General features: G+C 38.7%; 2 protein-coding genes and 1 long non-coding RNA gene across 6 annotated transcripts; 1 reads left to right on the forward strand and 2 right to left on the reverse strand.

Moving 5' to 3' along the window:
- Nucleotides 1-371: 371 nt before the first annotated feature.
- LOC121957552 (double-strand-break repair protein rad21 homolog A-like) lies at nucleotides 372-11,734 on the forward strand. Of its 3 annotated transcripts, XM_042506180.1 has the most exons (14): nucleotides 372-785; nucleotides 2,966-3,155; nucleotides 4,255-4,384; nucleotides 4,573-4,672; nucleotides 6,283-6,389; nucleotides 6,527-6,736; nucleotides 6,890-7,012; nucleotides 7,564-7,692; nucleotides 8,153-8,376; nucleotides 8,472-8,628; nucleotides 9,698-9,843; nucleotides 10,067-10,279; nucleotides 10,603-10,686; nucleotides 11,543-11,734. In XM_042506180.1, the coding sequence occupies exons 2-14, from the start codon at nucleotides 3,012-3,014 to the stop codon at nucleotides 11,732-11,734; spliced, it is 1,959 nt and encodes a 652-aa protein (XP_042362114.1). In that variant the 5' UTR covers nucleotides 372-785; nucleotides 2,966-3,011. The 3 variants fall into 3 exon arrangements, with proteins under 3 accessions (XP_042362114.1, XP_042362116.1, XP_042362115.1); XM_042506181.1 differs by lacking the exon at nucleotides 372-785 and having other exon boundaries at nucleotides 2,526-3,155; XM_042506182.1 differs by lacking the exons at nucleotides 10,603-10,686; nucleotides 11,543-11,734 and having other exon boundaries at nucleotides 9,991-10,232.
- Nucleotides 4,141-6,957, reverse strand: LOC121957554. Its single transcript, XR_006106788.1, has 3 exons — nucleotides 6,873-6,957; nucleotides 5,276-5,440; nucleotides 4,141-4,332 (listed from the first exon to the last, which is right to left on the reverse strand). It is a non-coding gene; the product is annotated as an uncharacterized LOC121957554 (long non-coding RNA).
- Nucleotides 11,655-17,643, reverse strand: utp23 (UTP23 small subunit processome component). Of its 2 annotated transcripts, XM_042506184.1 has the most exons (4): nucleotides 16,611-17,643; nucleotides 15,570-15,744; nucleotides 14,838-15,266; nucleotides 11,655-11,730 (listed from the first exon to the last, which is right to left on the reverse strand). In XM_042506184.1, exons 1-3 carry the CDS (start codon nucleotides 16,796-16,798, stop codon nucleotides 14,871-14,873), a joined length of 759 nt encoding a protein of 252 aa, XP_042362118.1. In that variant the 5' UTR covers nucleotides 16,799-17,643; the 3' UTR covers nucleotides 11,655-11,730; nucleotides 14,838-14,870. The 2 variants fall into 2 exon arrangements, with proteins under 2 accessions (XP_042362118.1, XP_042362117.1); XM_042506183.1 differs by lacking the exon at nucleotides 11,655-11,730 and having other exon boundaries at nucleotides 11,845-15,266.
- Between the last annotated feature and the right edge of the window lie 516 nt (nucleotides 17,644-18,159).

Here is an 18,159-nt window from a genome sequence, read left to right on the forward strand (position 1 = left end):
GAAAGTCCTGCATGACAATAAGCAAAAATTGATTATAGAATAAAAAAAGTTAAAATCAAACAAAAAAAATGGCCCAAAAAACTGAAAATCCAAAAATATATGTATTAATTTTATTATTTTTTCTGTAACATAATTTCGAATCTAAAATGGTCATATTTTATAAACATAGTTTTCCAGACATTTCTCTCTATTTAAAAAAAAAAACATTTTCTGATAATTCTCCCCTCTTTTTAAAAATCACTTTCTAGGTAATTTTCTTGTCACATTTTAATTTTTTTTTAGCAATTTGCGTGGCATTTTTTTTGCCAGGTTGGTAATCGTGTATTTCCCCCCCCCCCTTATTTTTTGGAAACAAAATAAAAATAAAAATCGACTTGCTCAGGTGTCAAAAGGTCAAATAGCTTAGAGCACAGCACAAAAAAACTGATGTCGAACCAGGTTTCGAGGGGTTAACGCAATATTTTGTACTTTTACTCAAGATTTTGAATGCAGGTGTATTCTTTCTCTGTAGTACACTGCTATGTTTACTTGAGTAAAACGCCTGAATGTTTCCTCCACTGTTGACGGTCCGCAGGTAAACAGCTCAGCATCCCTGCCTCCATCAGCAGCACTCTGCGTCCTGCTGAGGTGTTCAGACCGTGCGGTCCTCCAGGCGGGGAGACGGAGACACAGCGCCATCTTGTTTGTTTTAGTCGGAGGAGGGGTGGAAAACAGCCTCCACCATCACCCGCAGCAGCAGCTCCACCACGGCCGGCTGAACGAGAAAAACCCCAAACGGCTCACCGGTGAGTCGATTAGCCGCATGTTTGACGTGATTTTTACTCAGTTTGTCGGTGTCAACCGAAACTCGCCGGTGGCTCTGCGGCGCTCCGGTGGTTTTCTGAATGACAGCGGCTAACGGTTAGCTTGTCCGCAGCATCACCTGTTGTGACCCGGAGGAGAGTCGACCGTTACTGCGGTTTACCGGGACTGTAACGCCAATCACGGCGATGTAACGGTCGTCTCCTTTGAACGACGTTAACGGATAGAAAAGCCCGTGTTGTTGTTTTCTCAGGACGCTGTACGGTTAACGTTACCGGCGTGTAACGTCTCCGTGGACGTGTTATAGTCAAATCTAATGTCTCGCGGTGATAACAGTTACCGTTACTATCTGCGGTTGGTGTAACGGTAACGTTACAGGGGACGTTACAGTTACTCTGGTGCAACCAGCAGCCTTTTTTTGGGGGAAAAAATTTTAACTATCTGACGTTACTTGATAAATATTTCCGTCCACAGTGTCTGGGAGTTACTAGTTACATTTAACGTAATTACAAATACATTTGTAATCAGTTACAGTTACTCTTTCCATCTTTTCTTACTTGATTTAAACTCAACACTTTCTTTTTTGGCTCTTACAAATAAAATAAAAAATAAAAAAAACATTTTCAGACTGTATTACATAAACTTATTTGGTGAAAGGCCCTAATGTGATAAATTACTTTTGTTTTTGTTATTTTTTTGTTATTTTTGTCTTTTGTTTCTGTCCCTGTCAGTTCTTTTTTTCATTATACGTTTTTTATTGATTTATGTATAAATATTATGATTATGTATTATTATTATTATTGTTGTTCTTATTATTTATGATCTGTGTAGAATGACAATTTTCTGTGCTCTCATGTATGTTTTTGTCTTCTTTTTTACCTGACATATTTTGTACATATTTTTGTTAAATAAAGCAGTTACTGAGAAAAAAATATGTAATTAAGTTATACTTACTAATCAAAATGTTGGTGGTTACAAAGTGGTTACATCTGATTATTTCTGGACATTTTTTAGCTTTGTCACTCCGTTTAAGACATTTGTTGGAAATGTAATTAAAAAAGTAATCACATTTAATTAGTTACATTACTTCAATGAAGTTCACTCTTAATTTTTTTAAAGGGTAACTAGCACAGTAATCTGTAACCTATTACATTTCAAAGGTAACTGTCCCAACAATGTCCCTCGCTTAGAGATGTATAAAAACCACATATCCTACATCCACAAATGAAATAATGTAATGTTACAGAAAATGTAAATTTACAATCATCACAACACTGTGCTAAAAACAAAAACACATGATGTAGCCTACAGTATGATAAGGTAGTTAGAGCAGAAATAGCCTAATCTGTTACAAGTAAAAGTCCAGCATTCAAAATGTTTGTTAGGTAAAAGTACATACAGATTAACCTCAAGCTTTTCACTCATTTTACTTAATTATTTACTTAATTGCTTTTTAAAATACATATAAAAACATACTTTATAAGAGATATGTGTATGATAAGGCAGTTTCCAGTGGTGGAAGAAGTAGACTTCTTAGATCATTTTACTTGAGTAAAAGTTGCAGTATCACAGTGTAGAGACAACCTTTTTTTAAATTGTCACATTTACATTGTACAGCAAGTAAGTAAAGTAAAAGTCCTGCATTTAAATTATTTAAGTAAAAATACAAACAAATCAAGCTTGTTACTCATTTTACTTAATTACTCTGCTTTTAAAATACTATTTTGAAAATAAGTACGTATGAAAAGGCAGTTTACAGTGGTGAAAGTAAAAGAAGCAATACCACAGTGTAGAAATACTCTGTTACAAGTAGAAGTAATAATATCTGTAGATCATTGTACAGATAGTGTACAGCAGATTGAGGAGTCTCACCCAGCCTCATCACAATCTGCAGGGCGATGTCGTCCTGATTGGAGCGGGGTTTTTTTCACACAAAGTCATGGTTTAGAAAAGTCTCAATTAATCAGCGTGCACCCTGCTGTGAACTGCTGTCAACACTCCAGTCTAGATCGACAACCATGTGTGCATCTTCAAAGAGTCTGCTCGCAAAGGCTTTAAACCACACACTGAACGCGTCTTTTCAACTGTCATGCTTTGTTTACTTCTTCAGAGCTGTGATTCCAATCATAAACAGTGTGTTGTTTGTGTTGTTTCCTCTCTCCAGGCCTCCCCCTTTCCCCTTTCCCTTGAAGTGAGGAGGCCCTGAGACGATGTTTTATGCCCACTTTGTCCTCAGCAAACGTGGGCCGCTGGCCAAAATCTGGCTGGCGGCCCACTGGGACAAGAAGCTGACCAAGGCGCACGTGTTTGAGTGCAATCTGGAGAGCAGCGTGGAGAGCATCATCTCACCCAAGGTATTCTCTCAGGGTCTTCACTGTCACAGGACAAGATGGTTTTACGTGTCCTCTCTTTATTACTGCGTGTTTATCTATCTTCAGCCAGCCACCCTATAACTACAAAGTTTTGTTTGTGTGTTTTGGAGACGTGATTAGTATGCGAGTGCTGTCCTTTTAGGTCTCTCATGACTGATTGTATCCTCCAGCTTTCCATACAAAGACAGTTTTACATCACCGAGCGGAAAATTTTAATTGATTTTGTCTAATAAAATATATTCTCATAATTTTGATCATCAGTGGCTGCTTATTAATCCTTTGAAACCTGAGTAAATTGGTTTCTTTCTTTGAAAAAAACATTTGGTAAACTGCATTGACCCACCTGGCAAGAAGTATTCCACAAATTAAAAGAAATCAGTAAAAGGTGACAAACAAATTACCTGAAAATTGGGGTATTAAAAAATGAGGGGAAAAAATATGGAAAAATGTCCAGAAAACTATATTTATAATTGTTCTAATTTTATAATTTTTAAAAGATATACATATAGGATTATTTCTTTAATTTTCAGTAATGTTCAAGTCATTTTCCTTTTTTTTTTGACAATGTTCAGGTGATTTTCATTATACGTTTTACTTAAATAAAGCTACCAAGCAGTTGGTTATATTGTCTCAAAAATGCAAAACATGAGAAAATCTGATAACTTCAATATCATATCTTTATAAATACAGTATTGAGTCGTACCTGCTGGTTTTATCCAAGTAGGCAAATTTACAGATAATTTATGGCCTTTTTAGCAGGTGACTGTCATTGGCTTTGACCTTTATTTAAACATTACTTATTGTTTTATAAGTTAGTAAAATAAAATAACTCTTGGTTGCTGCCCCTAGCTTCTCATTATCAGAGTTGTATTGCATTGCTTTTGTAACGTAATGTCAGGACAACATTGATGAGAACACATTAAACATTTTATCAATTGTACGACAGACAGAAACCTTGCAATAGTGGTGGTGATTTGGACTATGGACACAGAGTTTATATAAAAAGCTGCAGATGCATTTTACAGTAACATCATGGATCGTTTCTTTTCTGCACGTACCTTTTTTATCCTTATTTTCGCAGGTAAAAATGGCTTTACGGACATCAGGGCATCTGCTGCTGGGGGTGGTGAGGATCTACCACAGGAAGGCCAAGTACCTGCTGGCAGATTGTAACGAGGCCTTCATCAAGATCAAGATGGCATTTAGACCGGGTCAGTTCATGCTATGTATTCATCTACACAAATGCATTCACACATGCCAACATTTTTAAAAAAGTCTATTGTGTAATTATGACAGTGTGCCGAGTTTTTACATATAATATATTAAAGCAACTCATTTTCACTTCTAAGTCTGGTTCATCCACGTTCTGTAACGCTCCTCCTACATTGTGGTGTTTCAGGTGTGGTGGATCTTCCAGAGGAGAACAGAGAAGCAGCCTACAACGCCATTACTCTGCCAGAGGAGTTTCATGATTTTGACCAGCCACTGCCAGACCTAGAGTGAGTCCTCTGTCAGTCTGTCTGTCACTGAGAGAGCAGTAATGTCAAAATGTGTCGTCACACCCAACTAGAAAAAGGGACTGGGCGTTTAATTGGGACTAGTCTTTTATTTGAAGTTTTGCGGTATTTAGTTAGTCAACAGTAGATATCACAGGGGTGAGCGCAAAGCGGCAAGAAATACGAGCAGCGCACACAGGAACAGTTTGGAGACTAAATAATAAAATAGAGATATAGCTTACTATGATGTGAGCTTAATGGCATAGGTAGAAGAGCCCAAACAGAAGTTACAAGAGTCCGAACTGGATCAGGGGCCGGATAAAGATTCAATTAAGGTACAAGTGTCGAGATTCAGGTGGAAATCTGGCAGCAACAGCCTGTGGGAAAGGGAGGTGGTGTGTGTGCTTCAGGGCTGATGAGGGGAAGTGGAAACAGGTGAGCTGACAGGGGTGCATCCTGTCCCGCTAAAATGTAAAAAAATGTTTATTTAAACGGAAACGATGGTGCGTTAAACACCTTGTTGCTGTGTTACACAAGCGCACTTTTACCATCGCAGGTTTTAGATAAATGCGCTGCTAATTGGTTAACAAAAGAGAGAAAACGTACCTCAAAGCATGTTGCACAAGTCGTTCAACCCAAAGACCGTAGTGAAATGGTGCACACTGTTTACAGATTGAATGTGCCTCAGGTGACAGGAATGGCTGAGAGGCGTTACTGCAGGGCAGGACGGAGTGGCCGGATGTGAGTCAGGTGACCGAGCAATAAAGGCACCTGGGGAAGTGGAAAAATGAAGATAGAGAGATGACAGGGAAAAAAAACATTAATTTAAATTTTCTTTGCAGTTAGCTCAACTCAATTTAAGTTATTATTCTCTATTTGTTTTGCAGCAAATGTAAAAACCTAATAAAAACACAAAGCACAAAAAATATGACACAGAAACATACAGTTGGCATCAATCTGTAAACAGGCTGACTTGCACCTTTGCACATTCAAACTCCACAGGAGCAGATTAATAAGTGTCCACCATAACTTCATAGGGCCTATAATAATTCAGTAGGTGTGAAATATGACAAATATCTCCTAATAACGTAAATCATTTCATATACTGCACCTTTAACAGGTCATGAGGGTCACAATAATGCAGCATCAGGACCGGCACCATAAAATATGTATGTGCAATATAGCATACAAGTACAATATGTACTGTTACTGTCACTCTCACATCAATACTACAGTCAATACTACAGTTACAATATGTAAAGCTACTGTCCCCCAATCACAGTCATCAGCATCAACATTATTAATACTACAAGTACAACATGTACTTCCTGCCTATTATGTTGATTCCTAAAAATAATGATTGTAAATACCGTAGAAACATCCGTTGCACTGTGCCTACACATATCACCAATTCAGATATTCTGGGAAATGTTAATAATCACTAACAACTGTGTTAGAAGACTGACAGGCACTTCATCACAAAATAACTGCTTGAAGGCCTCGAATAAGCATCAAAGTACAGAAATGTTTGAGCATCGATTTTTTTTTCTACTGTGCTTTTTCAGATCCATAGAAAATAAAAACTGAATTGACTGTTTGTGTGGTTTGTACAGTGATATTGACGTTGCCCAGCAGTTCAACTTGAACCAGAGCAGAGTGGAGGAGATCACCATGAGAGAGGAGGTGGGCAACCTCAACCTGCTGCAGGATAATGACTTTGGTAAGCACCTGTCCTCTGAGCAGACGTGCTTTTCTACACTGATCATTTTCTTTAGGTTATTAGTTGATGGTGTAGCTCCCTTCACTCGCCAACATTTCTCACTATATACATTAACGACACACTTCTTTGTTGCGCAGCTGACTTTGGCATGGACGACCGGGAGATGATGCGGGAGGAGAGCGCTTTCGAGGTGGACATCATGGCAGCGTCAGCCTCCAACCTGCTGCTGGAGGCTGAGGGCGGAGCTAACGCCATGGCTGACAAGTCCAACCACCTGGAGTACGACGACCAGTACAAGGACGACTTCGGAGACAACCCCATGGAGAGCAACGAGGGAGGCATGCTGGGTAGGATCCTGTCAGTATTATGGACAGTGATGTTGGCTATGTTGATGATGAGTGCTGATAGTGTCGACGTGTATATTTGAAGTGTTGGTGTTTAGTTGGACTGTTGATTGAAGTGAGTGATCTTGACTGTAATTACCTCATCTCTCTGTGTAGTGGACAAGCTGCTGAGTAACGAGGATGGAGGCGGCATCTTTGACGACCCTCCTGCAATCGCAGAAAGTGTGATGATGCCTCAGGACCACGGGGACGACGACGACGACTTTGATGCTCTTTCAGGTCAGTCCCATAAATGACCTCAGCACCACATCCTGGAAAAAAAGCTTCATTGTTTCATTTTGCAGAATCTCGGCTGAAAAAATCAGGAGTCTGGACTGAATGCCATTCATTCTGTTCTCCATTTCCTCCATCGGTCAATGTAAGACCTAAACATCAACCAAACTGAAAGCAAAGTAATACGTTAAACTATGATTTGTTCACACCAGAATATTTGCAAAATACACAACTAAAAACTATTAATTAGTTTACTTAAATATCTTGCATCTTGTTTGTCTACATGTTAACATTACTGCAGTGTTTACCCTTTTTTTTTGTTATTTACATGTTACATATTGTCTACTGGCTCTTGAAAATCAAAGCAACCTCGTGTTCATAGAAAGCAAAAAATAAATGCATAACAAATACAAAACAAATGCAAATTTAACACTTGAACTGCTGTGTATTGGAGTTATTTACACAAATTGTGTAGCAATAATTTTGTTTATATACAATTGAGAGTCGTCTAATGTCATGACACGTCTATCTAACGTGCTGTGACTGTGTGTCGTTAGCGGGGGCCCCAGATAGTCCGGACTCAGGCCCCACAGAGCCCCTACCAGCCATGGCAGACCAGACTGAACAGACCACGCTGGTTCACAACGAGGAGGAAACCTTCGCTCTGGAGCCAATTGACATCACAGGTAATGCAGATGATTTTAAGACCTGTTGATACCTGTAATTTACATTTTTACACAAACAGTACTAGATCCCTTTTAATGGTTGTCCATTCATGAACAAATTATATCTCGGACATAGTCTTATGCCAAATTGCACGGATGGCATAAGGATACAAAAATCTGAGACGAGCAGCAGATAGAAAAAGTAAAAAAAAATGTGTTGAAAATGACGAGTTTTGTGATAATCGTATCATGAATTCAAAAGTCTTTTAACATTTCTCTTGATAAGTTATGAGTAGAAATCAATCAATGATAACACATGAACACACCAGCAAATTTCCAAAATAATAACTAATAAGAGAATTTTACACTTCTGTCTGCATAAAAACACTGTGCTTATATGGAAGGGCCTTTTTGCTCCAAGTATCAGAGCGACTTTTGTTTACTCAGCTGATTTGTCTCTGTCTCCCTTTGGACTGTGCAGTGAAGGAGACCAAGGCGAAGCGGAAGAGGAAGCTGATTGTGGACAGCGTGAAGGAGCTGGACAGTAAAACCATCCGTGCGCAGCTGTCTGATTACTCTGACATCGTCACCACCCTGGACCTGGCGCCTCCCACGAAGAAGCTCATGATGTGGAAGGAGACCGGAGGAGTGGAGAAGCTTTTCTCTCTCCCTGCTCAGCCTCTCTGGAACGCCAGGCTGCTGAAGGTAACAGAATGTAAAAGATGCGCCTTTTTCAGGGATAATTGTACAAAAAGTGGAATTAAACTACTGTATTTTTCTCAATGTTTCACTCTCTGTAGATGTTCACAAGGTGTCTGACTCCTCTGGTGCCGGACGAGCTGAGGAAGAGGAGGAAAGGTGGAGAGGCTGACAGTCTGGATGAGTTCCTCAAGGATCTGGAGAATCCGGAGGTGCCCAGAGAGGAAACAACAGGACACCAGCAGAGAGACATCATGGGTAAGAAATGGGTCTTTGAATTTGAGCTTGATTTATCTGTGGAAAGTCATAACAAAAAAAAAAATGTGGATAATTAGATTTTCATGCATTACTTTTTTTTTCCTTGGCGTGGGATGAAGTTGTGGTAGTGCTTGAATTCGGTTTGTTAAAGGCTTGGTATCACATTCACAACATTGCTTTTAGAGAATAGCATGCGTTTGGGTTGAAGAAGTGGTGATTACTTGAAATGCAAAATAAAACCAAACTTTTTTTTTTTTTTTTTTTTACGGATGTCTGTTTTCGAGCCACAACAAAGGTAAAAATGTGTCCTGTAACAGACATCGGGCTTGTTTTTTTAACAGAGACGATTTCCGGAAAACATGCAGCCCCTAAAGATAAGAAGTTAGCAGTTAATCATGGTATGAAACAGTCAATTAAACAGATTTTTTCAACAATTTTGAATCACTGCAACCATGAGAGATTGAGTACACAGGCATACATGTGCACACAAATAAATAGGCTAATAGGTCCAGTAGTTTGAGGGATAAAGCGCAGACAGACACTAAGGCTGGAAATGAACTTAACCTTGTGTTTGCGTACGCGTCCAGCTGCATCATGTGCATTTTGGCATATATATACTTGCCTATACATAACGTGCATTTCTGGATTATACCTCTAGAGGCCACATGAGAGAACTCAGGCCGTATACATCTACTGGATGTGTGGGATGTAAACAACAGACATTGGGACACACATCTGCTCTGCCTCTACACTGCCCCTGCTGTTTACATTCATACTGCATCTTGTGTCCGCATTGCGTTAATTTTGAGGACATGCACAGCCGACGTGGCATGCTGACGTAGGGGTCATGTGGCAGCCATCATGCGTACGCAGACGTGTAGTTAACAGCAAGTATATCTCCAGCCTCACGCTCACCGTAAGTTACTAATTCTCCATTCAGTAGGAAAATTACAACAAAAAAGGTTGTGTTATTGTTAATGGCCACAAATCAATGAACATAAACATTCAGCGTTCCCATGTCCCAAAGGTGTTTTTTATATTGTGCTGTATGTCCACATTTCCCCTCTAGACCAGACCATCATGGAGGAGGCCAGCGTTCTGGGTGCTTCAGCTGTGGAAGGCAGCAGGACGACGCTGGACGAGTCGGTCATGCCCCCTCCATCGTCCCAACGTGGCCTCAAACGTAAAGCCCAGGACACAGAACCAGCCCTGCCTGTGAGTACAGATGTCTGTATATACTGAATAAAATGCATCGTTATATTCACAACGCTTTCCCAAATCTATTATCACCAAATATTTGATGTCAGGACTCCAATAACTGTTTACTATCTGCTTTTTTTTTCTCTTGGCTTTCCTCTGTAGTTCTGTTTTTCTCTGTCTTCTCCACCAGCTCCACTAACCGCGCTCTGTCTTTCTATACTTACACTCTTTTCTCTAGATGGGAGCTTTGGACCAACAGCAGCAGCAGCAGCAGCAGCAGCAGCAGCAGCAGCAGCAGCAGGCGGCCCGAGCCTCTGATGTGCCCCAGCAGCTGGAGGCAACTAACGTGGAGCTGCCTCCAGAGGAAACCACCACCATCAGCCAGCTGATAGAGCTGGACCTGCTCGGAGACAAAGACAAGAAGAAGAACGATGACGAGTCTGATGAAGAGGTGAGACAAAGATTCACAAAAACGTGTTTAATACACTTTTACCTGTGTGATTCTAGGTGCTGCATCATAGGCAACTGGACTTGTTTGAGTTTGTTGAGGACGTTTCACCTCTCATCGGAGAGGCTTCTTTAGTTCAGAACTGAACTGAAAATCTTCACTAACACACAGGTTTTGTTTGGGGTTTTGGGGTTTTTTTACACACATTTTTTTGTATTTATTCACAGTAAGTTAACAAATCATTGACACAGATTCATATTTCCCAGAACTTTACAACACAAAGCCTTTTTTTATTGTTTGTGACTGTAACTGTTTTTGTGTGTCAGGAGGAGGAGGCGCAGGGAGGAGACCAGGACCAGGAGGAGAGGAGGTGGAACAAAAGAACCCAGCAGATGCTCCACGGCCTCCAGGTATGTATCTATTCACATCTTATAGAAGAAACGGAGTATCAGGACAATATCTTATAACTATACATCACTCAGAGTTCACTCACCAACATGCCCACTTTTTTGGGGAAAACAATCAAACCCGAGGATAGACGGAAAAAAGCACACTGACGAGGTTGAAACAAATTTCTGCTTTAAACAAACCAGTTGAAGAGTTGCAGTCTAGTTTGTTAAACTAGAAATAAATCCAAATATGCTGATTTCCAATTATTCTAGAAAAAGATAGAATATTGCAGCTCAGGATTTGGCTCTGAACTATGGGCCTATGGGTAACCTTTCACAAGCATTTGAACCTCTGAAATATGAGCAAATTGGTTTGAGGTCTTTTAAAAAACGTGGGAAACGTGTTAGCAACTTGGCATTAAATGTCCCACAAATTGCAGAAAAATAGTAAAGGGTGACAAGAAAGTGACCTGAAAATTATCTTTAAAAAAAAAAGTGAAAATCATTACAGAATGATCAAATAACTAGGAAAAATATCAAGAAAATGATATTTATGATTATTTGAATTATACAGTATAGAGTATGGAAATATATACATTTATTATTAATATTAAAATTTAGTTATGTTTTATTTTACCAATTTTTGGTTTTTTTTTCTTATTTTGTGCTAATTTCTTGCTAATTTTTCAGTCATTTCTTGTTAAGGTGCTCATTGCCTTCTGTCCATGATTTTTTAAAAGAAATCAAGCCAATTTTCTCAGGTTTCAAAGGGCTAACAAAGGGTTTCACACTGTGATTTGACACATAAAATAACACATAAAATTCCTATTTGACTGAATATTTCATCTCCTAACTCCTGTCTCTCACCTTGCCGCAGAGGGTGATGGCCAAAACCGGCACCCAGTCGGTCGGCCTGCTGGAACTGTGCAGGAACAACAACAAGAAGCAGGCGGCCGCCAAGTTCTACAGTTTCCTGGTTCTGAAGAAGCAGCAGGCGGTGGAGCTCGTCCAGGAGGAGCCTTACAGCGACATCATCGCCACGCCTGGACCTCGCTTCCATATCATCTAGAAAACACAACTTTACAGTATGAAAAAGAAAAACAAAAACTCTGCAGTTTACACACTGAACAATCACACGGTCCGTTAAAGGTGAAGTCTGCAAATCTACTCCAAAACACTAATCTAGCTGTTCGTTCTGTGTGCGCTAAAAAAATGCAGGTTTCGTACGCAGCTCTTGCTCTGTATATGGGAAATAAAGACTGAAAACACAACACTATGCAGGCTAATCTCCCTCCTCCACGTCCTCGCACATGAGGCACGGAGCTACAGCATTAGGAGCACTGACAGCTCGGTGTATTTGTTTAGGTGTTGAGTTCAAATACCAACAATCTTCCAACAGATTCGCAGACTCCACCTTTAAGTTTTGTTTATTTATTTGAGTTTGTTGACTTTGTTTTGTGTATGATGTGGAGTTTTATCTTCTGTCTGCAATATTTTAATGTTAAGCAGTGGTGGGAGGAAAGACGTCCGAGCAACATGGTTAGATTGTAACGAGGTTTCTTCCTTAACAAAGTCCACATGGACTGGTAGATAGACATTTTCATACGCCTCTCTAGTCTTCCGATCCCAAAAGCGCTTTTTACAAGTGTGACTTCACACACATATTCACACATCAGTGGCCGAGGCTACCGCACAGGGCGCCACCTGCTAATCACTGAAACATTCACACACACACACACACACACACACACACACACACACACACACACACACTTTGATGGCACATTCGGTCGAGACGCTAAAATAAATGTATCCACTGATTTACAGACATCTTTCCCAATGTAAGTCTTTAGGGGAAAGTCTTTTTGAGACCAACAGCATCACGTGACGGACCCGGAGGTTATAGTTACACTGTTTGGCCACAACAAATTGACTTCAAAGTCCAGCGCACTCTCCGCCGGCTCGGCTCTACCTCGTGAGCCACAGCCGCCTTAAAGTAAGGATGAACGCAACGACAAATAATGAGGGTTCCCGCACATTTTCATAGACAAAATATCCATGAAAATGTAAATAGAACATTTTTTTTTTCTCCAAATAAGAAATGCAGTAATAGGAGAATATCAGAAATTCTGGCATTCGTGACATTCACATCATTATTATTTTTTTCTTATTCAAACAGATCAAACTATTCAAACTTAATTCCAGCTAGCTGCCATACATGAAGACAGAGAGACGTAACGCGTTAGAAAATGGAAAAACGTCTAAACTAAACGTCACATGGCCACATATTGGAGCTAAGGTGACAGCTACAGAAAAATAAATTTGCTTTTATGTCACATTATGTAGAAGGTTATCCTCTATAACAGCTGATGTCACTAACACTCATGAGCCGTTCTTCCCTCGTGAAGCTCTTGTGGTGAAAGGAGTTTGTTTACAGTGGGAGTGATGACTCATGTCACTCGGAAACTCGTCCGTCCCACCACTGCGGGAAAAGAGTTCTCATGTACACTGACACTAGCCAAAAGGAGCATGCACGATATCCAGAGTACATTTTAACAGTTACTACAGTAGTGATTTACAGACGTAACCAGCAAATCATGATTATACAACTGTAGTGTAGCACTTTAAACATGACAAACTACCAAGCTGACGTTTTTGCAAATGCGTTGTTTGCATCAACTGTTTGCACAAAACTAGCTGTGTCCCAAATCTATAATACTCACGAATTCAATGCATTTTTGCTGCCATTGCACACTGTTCTTCTACAACGTAACGCACAAAGAGAATACAGGAGATGCTCATTCGGGCTGCAACTAATGACTTTTTTCATTTTTAAATAATCTGTCGATTATTTTCACGATTAATCGATCAAGTGTTAAAAATGTCCTTGATGTCCTCAAATGTCTTTTTTGTCCAAAACTCAAAGATATTCAGTTTTTGGTCACAGATGAGTAAAGACACCAGAAAATATTCGCATTGAAGTATGTGTAATCTGAATTTTGCATTTTTTCATAGAAGATTTACTAAAACGGATTCATCATTCATCAAGTACCAGTCGACAGCTAATCGATTAATCACTGCAGTTCTAAGTTCTCCACAAACACTCAAAAAAACAAACACCTCACATTTCTACACAAACATTTTGCTATCTTAAGTCTACAGTAGCATTAAAAGGCTGCAATTTAATGCCCAACACCGGACTTTCTGTATCACTGTTACGGTGATTTCTCGTACATACACTGCAAAATTATACTATAAAAATAGTATATAGCACATACAGTATATAAGTAGTATGTACTATGGAATTGGGACACAGCTTCTATTTAAAAAAAGCTTCAGTTTCAACCTATAAATCGTGTAAACATCAGTGGTCCACCATACTTGCATGCTCTGTCCTTAAATATTTCACTAGAGTTGAATTTCTCCAGAAATCATTTTGATTGCCGTATTACTCTTTTATTCTCAAAAGATTTGAAGTTTGTGACACAAACTCAGCGTATCCAGTGTCTCTCTAATATATGGATAATCATTTAGTTACAAGTAATGAGTTACAGTAATGTATGACGGTGAAAATCAAGTAGATACTCTGTTCAATATTCATTTGTTGATGTTATATGTATCAGAAGAATTCACTTTTTTTTATTTTAAAGCCTGTTTTTTTTTATTTAAAGAATGACTTGATAACACGATCAAATGAAGTCTGAATGGACGTATTTGTTATGAACGCTGTTTGGACTCTAAACTCATTGTAGGAGAAAATACTACAGTTTGAACTTAGAGGACATCGAAAATGTCAGCATACAGTAAAAACAGACCACCGAATCATTGTGACCACACTCCTTGTGCTTCTGCAAAGACCGCCGGATGCATCGTTTTTGATATCTTCTTCCATTTAAACTGTATATTATGTAACGTCTGAGTGCATCTTATATTCTGAACTATGTGCCTGTAAACCTGCTTTTTTTATTTTATATAAAAGCCAAGACAAATCTTCTCGAGCTAAAAAATATTGCTGTTTCTGAGCAGTTTCAGTCTTATGCCTGTTAGTCCTGAGTCATGAAAACTGTTGCAACATTTTTCAAAATAAAACAAACACAATGAGCAGTATTTTAAAATGTAATTTGTGTGATAAACATTGACTTATTCGATGCTGTAATGTCGGAAAAATGTACCAAAGTAGTAGAAGTCTCTGTCTTCCTGCTGGACTATGTATTTGTGACCACAGGAGCAGACATGTCTCCTCCCTCCGTCCTTCGTTTCTTGTGTCTACTTCTTTTCCTCTTCTCCCCCTGCTCCGCCGTCTTCTTCGGTGGTGTCGGCCCCGCTTTCTTCTTCTTCTTCAGGCAGCTCAGAGGGTTAGGATTGCTCTGTTTCCTCTTCCTCTTCTTGCCCCGCCTCTCTCCGTCCTTGCCGATGCCCTGCTCCTCCTTCAGGCTGCGGATGCTCTGCTGCTGAGCCGGGCTGACCAGCTCGCCCAGCTGGACGGCCTGGACGTGGTCGAGGGACGTCTGGCAGGGCTTGTCCAGCACGATGGTGTTGAGGATGATGTAGAGCAGAGGGACGCCCGGGATCTTCTTCAGGCCTGTGGTCACCGTGTGGTCCTGGAGAACACACACACACACACACACACACACACACACACACACACACACACAGTAGATTTGTGTGAGGGAACGCCAAATGTATACATCAGTTACATCAAAAGCAGCTGCATCAAAAGTACTTTATTTAGCAATAATTCAGTTTGTCCTCAGAGATTTGTCTTCCTACACTTGCCAGTAATTAAGTGGCAGTTTATTAACATCTTCACACTCCTACAGTCCAAAAAATATTCAGCCTGTTTAGAGGTCAAACTGATTATATTCATTATTGGTTTTTTTGTATTTATATGTCATGTTATTTACCTGTGTGGCAACAAAGTAGTGGTGTGGGTTCGTGTCCCCCAGCATGGACAGCAGACACTCTGAAGCGGGGACAGGCTCCTTGAAATGTGGACACCTCCTCACCTGAAACCTCTGCAGGATGATTTTAGCTCCGTACAGCTCTTTGCCCAACGTCTCCAGCTCCTTCAGGGCACAGCTGAAAATAAAAAAGACACATGAGCAGACGTGATGAAACTATTAATTAACCCTTAAACAACCTGAGCATATCAGGTTGGTTTTTTTTAAAACATAGGAGGAAGGCAGCTTATCAAGAAAAGATCCAAATACTAGCAACAAATTAGTAAAAAAAAACAAAAAATGACCTAATACAAAAAAAAGAAAGTAAAAAACAAAAACAAGCAAGGCACTTAGGGGTCGACCAATATAGGTTTTTCAGGGCCGATACTGATTATTAGCAGTTAATGAGATCGATGTCTAATATTTGGAACCAATATCAATTTGCAATAAAAATTTAAATATTATTTAAATATAGAATTTGTTACCAAAAAAAAAACATCAACACAAAACCTTGATTAAATGCCTTTAGCAACAACTTCCAACAGCATAAACAGCAAGTTCCCAGCAACTTTTTTATATGATGATTTAAATATAAAATAGCAATAAATGAAAATAGCAACGGAGCCAAAGCAGCACGCTTTTTAAATGATTTTATCACAGATTTTTTTTTTTTTTTTTTTTTTTTTTTTTTTACAGATAATCGGCAAAATGCCAATTATTACTCAACCCCTAAAGGAAATAACCTGAAAAAAAGTTCTTAGAAAATTAAAAATGAGATATTCTGCAACATATTCTGAATGTATAATTCTTATGGATATTTATTATTATTATTTCTGGATATTTTTATTTATTATTGATAATTTTCTAATATTTTTCTTTCTCTCTCCCTTGCTTCTGACATTAATTTTCAGGTTCTTTTCTTGTCACCTCTTACCAATGTCCTGCAGGTTATTGACATTTAACCTGTCCGTACATATATACAGTAGGCGGAGGAAATGCACTCACCTGGTGGTGCAGAGCTGCACCTCTCCCATCAGGTATTTGGGCATCTGCTCTTTGATCTGGATCTTGTTTTTCAGAGCCGCCTGACAGAAAGTCCCGTCGATGAGGATCTGAAACGGCTCTCTGAAGCTGAAGTTGTATTTGTAGAAACTTAAGGTTTTCTTGGCTTGTTTCTGTCGTTTGATCTTCATGGTGGCTGAGAGGCGAAGTCACGGGGATGAAAAGTTGTTTTCTTTTGGTCGAATAACCGTTTACGTTTGCGACGCACCGTTAAAATGTCCCTTACGTTGTTCTTCCGGTCACATTGACTCGTTTTATGATCGCCTTTCGTAATTTTTTTTCTAAATGATCATTATCCGACACTTAAGCATGGCAATTTCTAATGTACACACAGCACGCTTTTAGTTCCTACTTCGTACGACTCCGGGCGGAAACAAGATGTACGACAAAGGTTCCGAGTGTCGTGGTTTTAATCGTCATGCAATAAAATATATTTACAGCTGATTTGTACCCTGAGGTCAATTAACCCTTTGGCGCTTTCCATTATTTTTTTCCTGCAATATTTCTAAATACACTGTGTAAACAAACTTGTTCCATTCGTACTGTTAAGTGGAAAAAATGCACCACAGAAAAAAAAAGCAAGAACTATTTACCTCAAACTGGATGATTTATCACGTACACTTCAGTATAAAGAGTACAAATCCATTTTTACAGGTCAGTCTCTTTATGAGATGAACAGTGATGGGTGGACATTTGATTAATTGCACCTCAAGAGTGACCAGAGATAATCACCAAACAAGAAATTTAGAATCTACTAAATAAATTCAATTGGGGCCACATTTACACAGAAACCCATGACCCATTTTTGATCCCACAGCCATCAAATCATAAATACATGCATTGTATTAATTCTGGGAGTCATTCTGGGCTTTGTAATTTATTTATTTTTTTATTATTTTCCACCTGATCACATAATTTTTATCATATCCGGCATTTGGAGGAAACACCTGCTGTTGTTTTTATGTGAACTATCACAATTGGTGTAGCTGCAAACCATTCACATATCCCAGGCTGTGATAAAACATTTAATAATATATATATATATATATATATATATATATATAATATATATATATATATATATATACACACACTCTGCATGTAGTAGGTCATAAATTGATTTTTTTTTTTTTTTTAATTTGATACTTTTTTTGGCCATACTTTGTTAATAAATTGATTTATAAACACATATTTTGAAAAATTAATTATTATAATTGGTAGTAGTTTTGTTATAATCATTAGTAGTAGCTTTATTATTATTAGTAGTAGTGGTTGTTGTTTTTAATATATATTTATTTTTGTCAATTCTTACTTTTTATAACTTTTTCGTCCGTATTTTTGTTCATAAATTGATTTATAGCTACTTTATTTTGTTCATTATTATTAGTAATAGAAGTTTTGTTATTAGAACTAGTAGCTGTTTTATTATTATAATTATTATTATTGTTATTATTATTAGTGGTTGTTGTTGTTAATATATATTTATTTTGTC

This window comes from Plectropomus leopardus, chromosome 18 (assembly GCF_008729295.1).
Source record: "Plectropomus leopardus isolate mb chromosome 18, YSFRI_Pleo_2.0, whole genome shotgun sequence".
NCBI classification, from domain to species: domain Eukaryota; kingdom Metazoa; phylum Chordata; class Actinopteri; order Perciformes; family Serranidae; genus Plectropomus; species Plectropomus leopardus.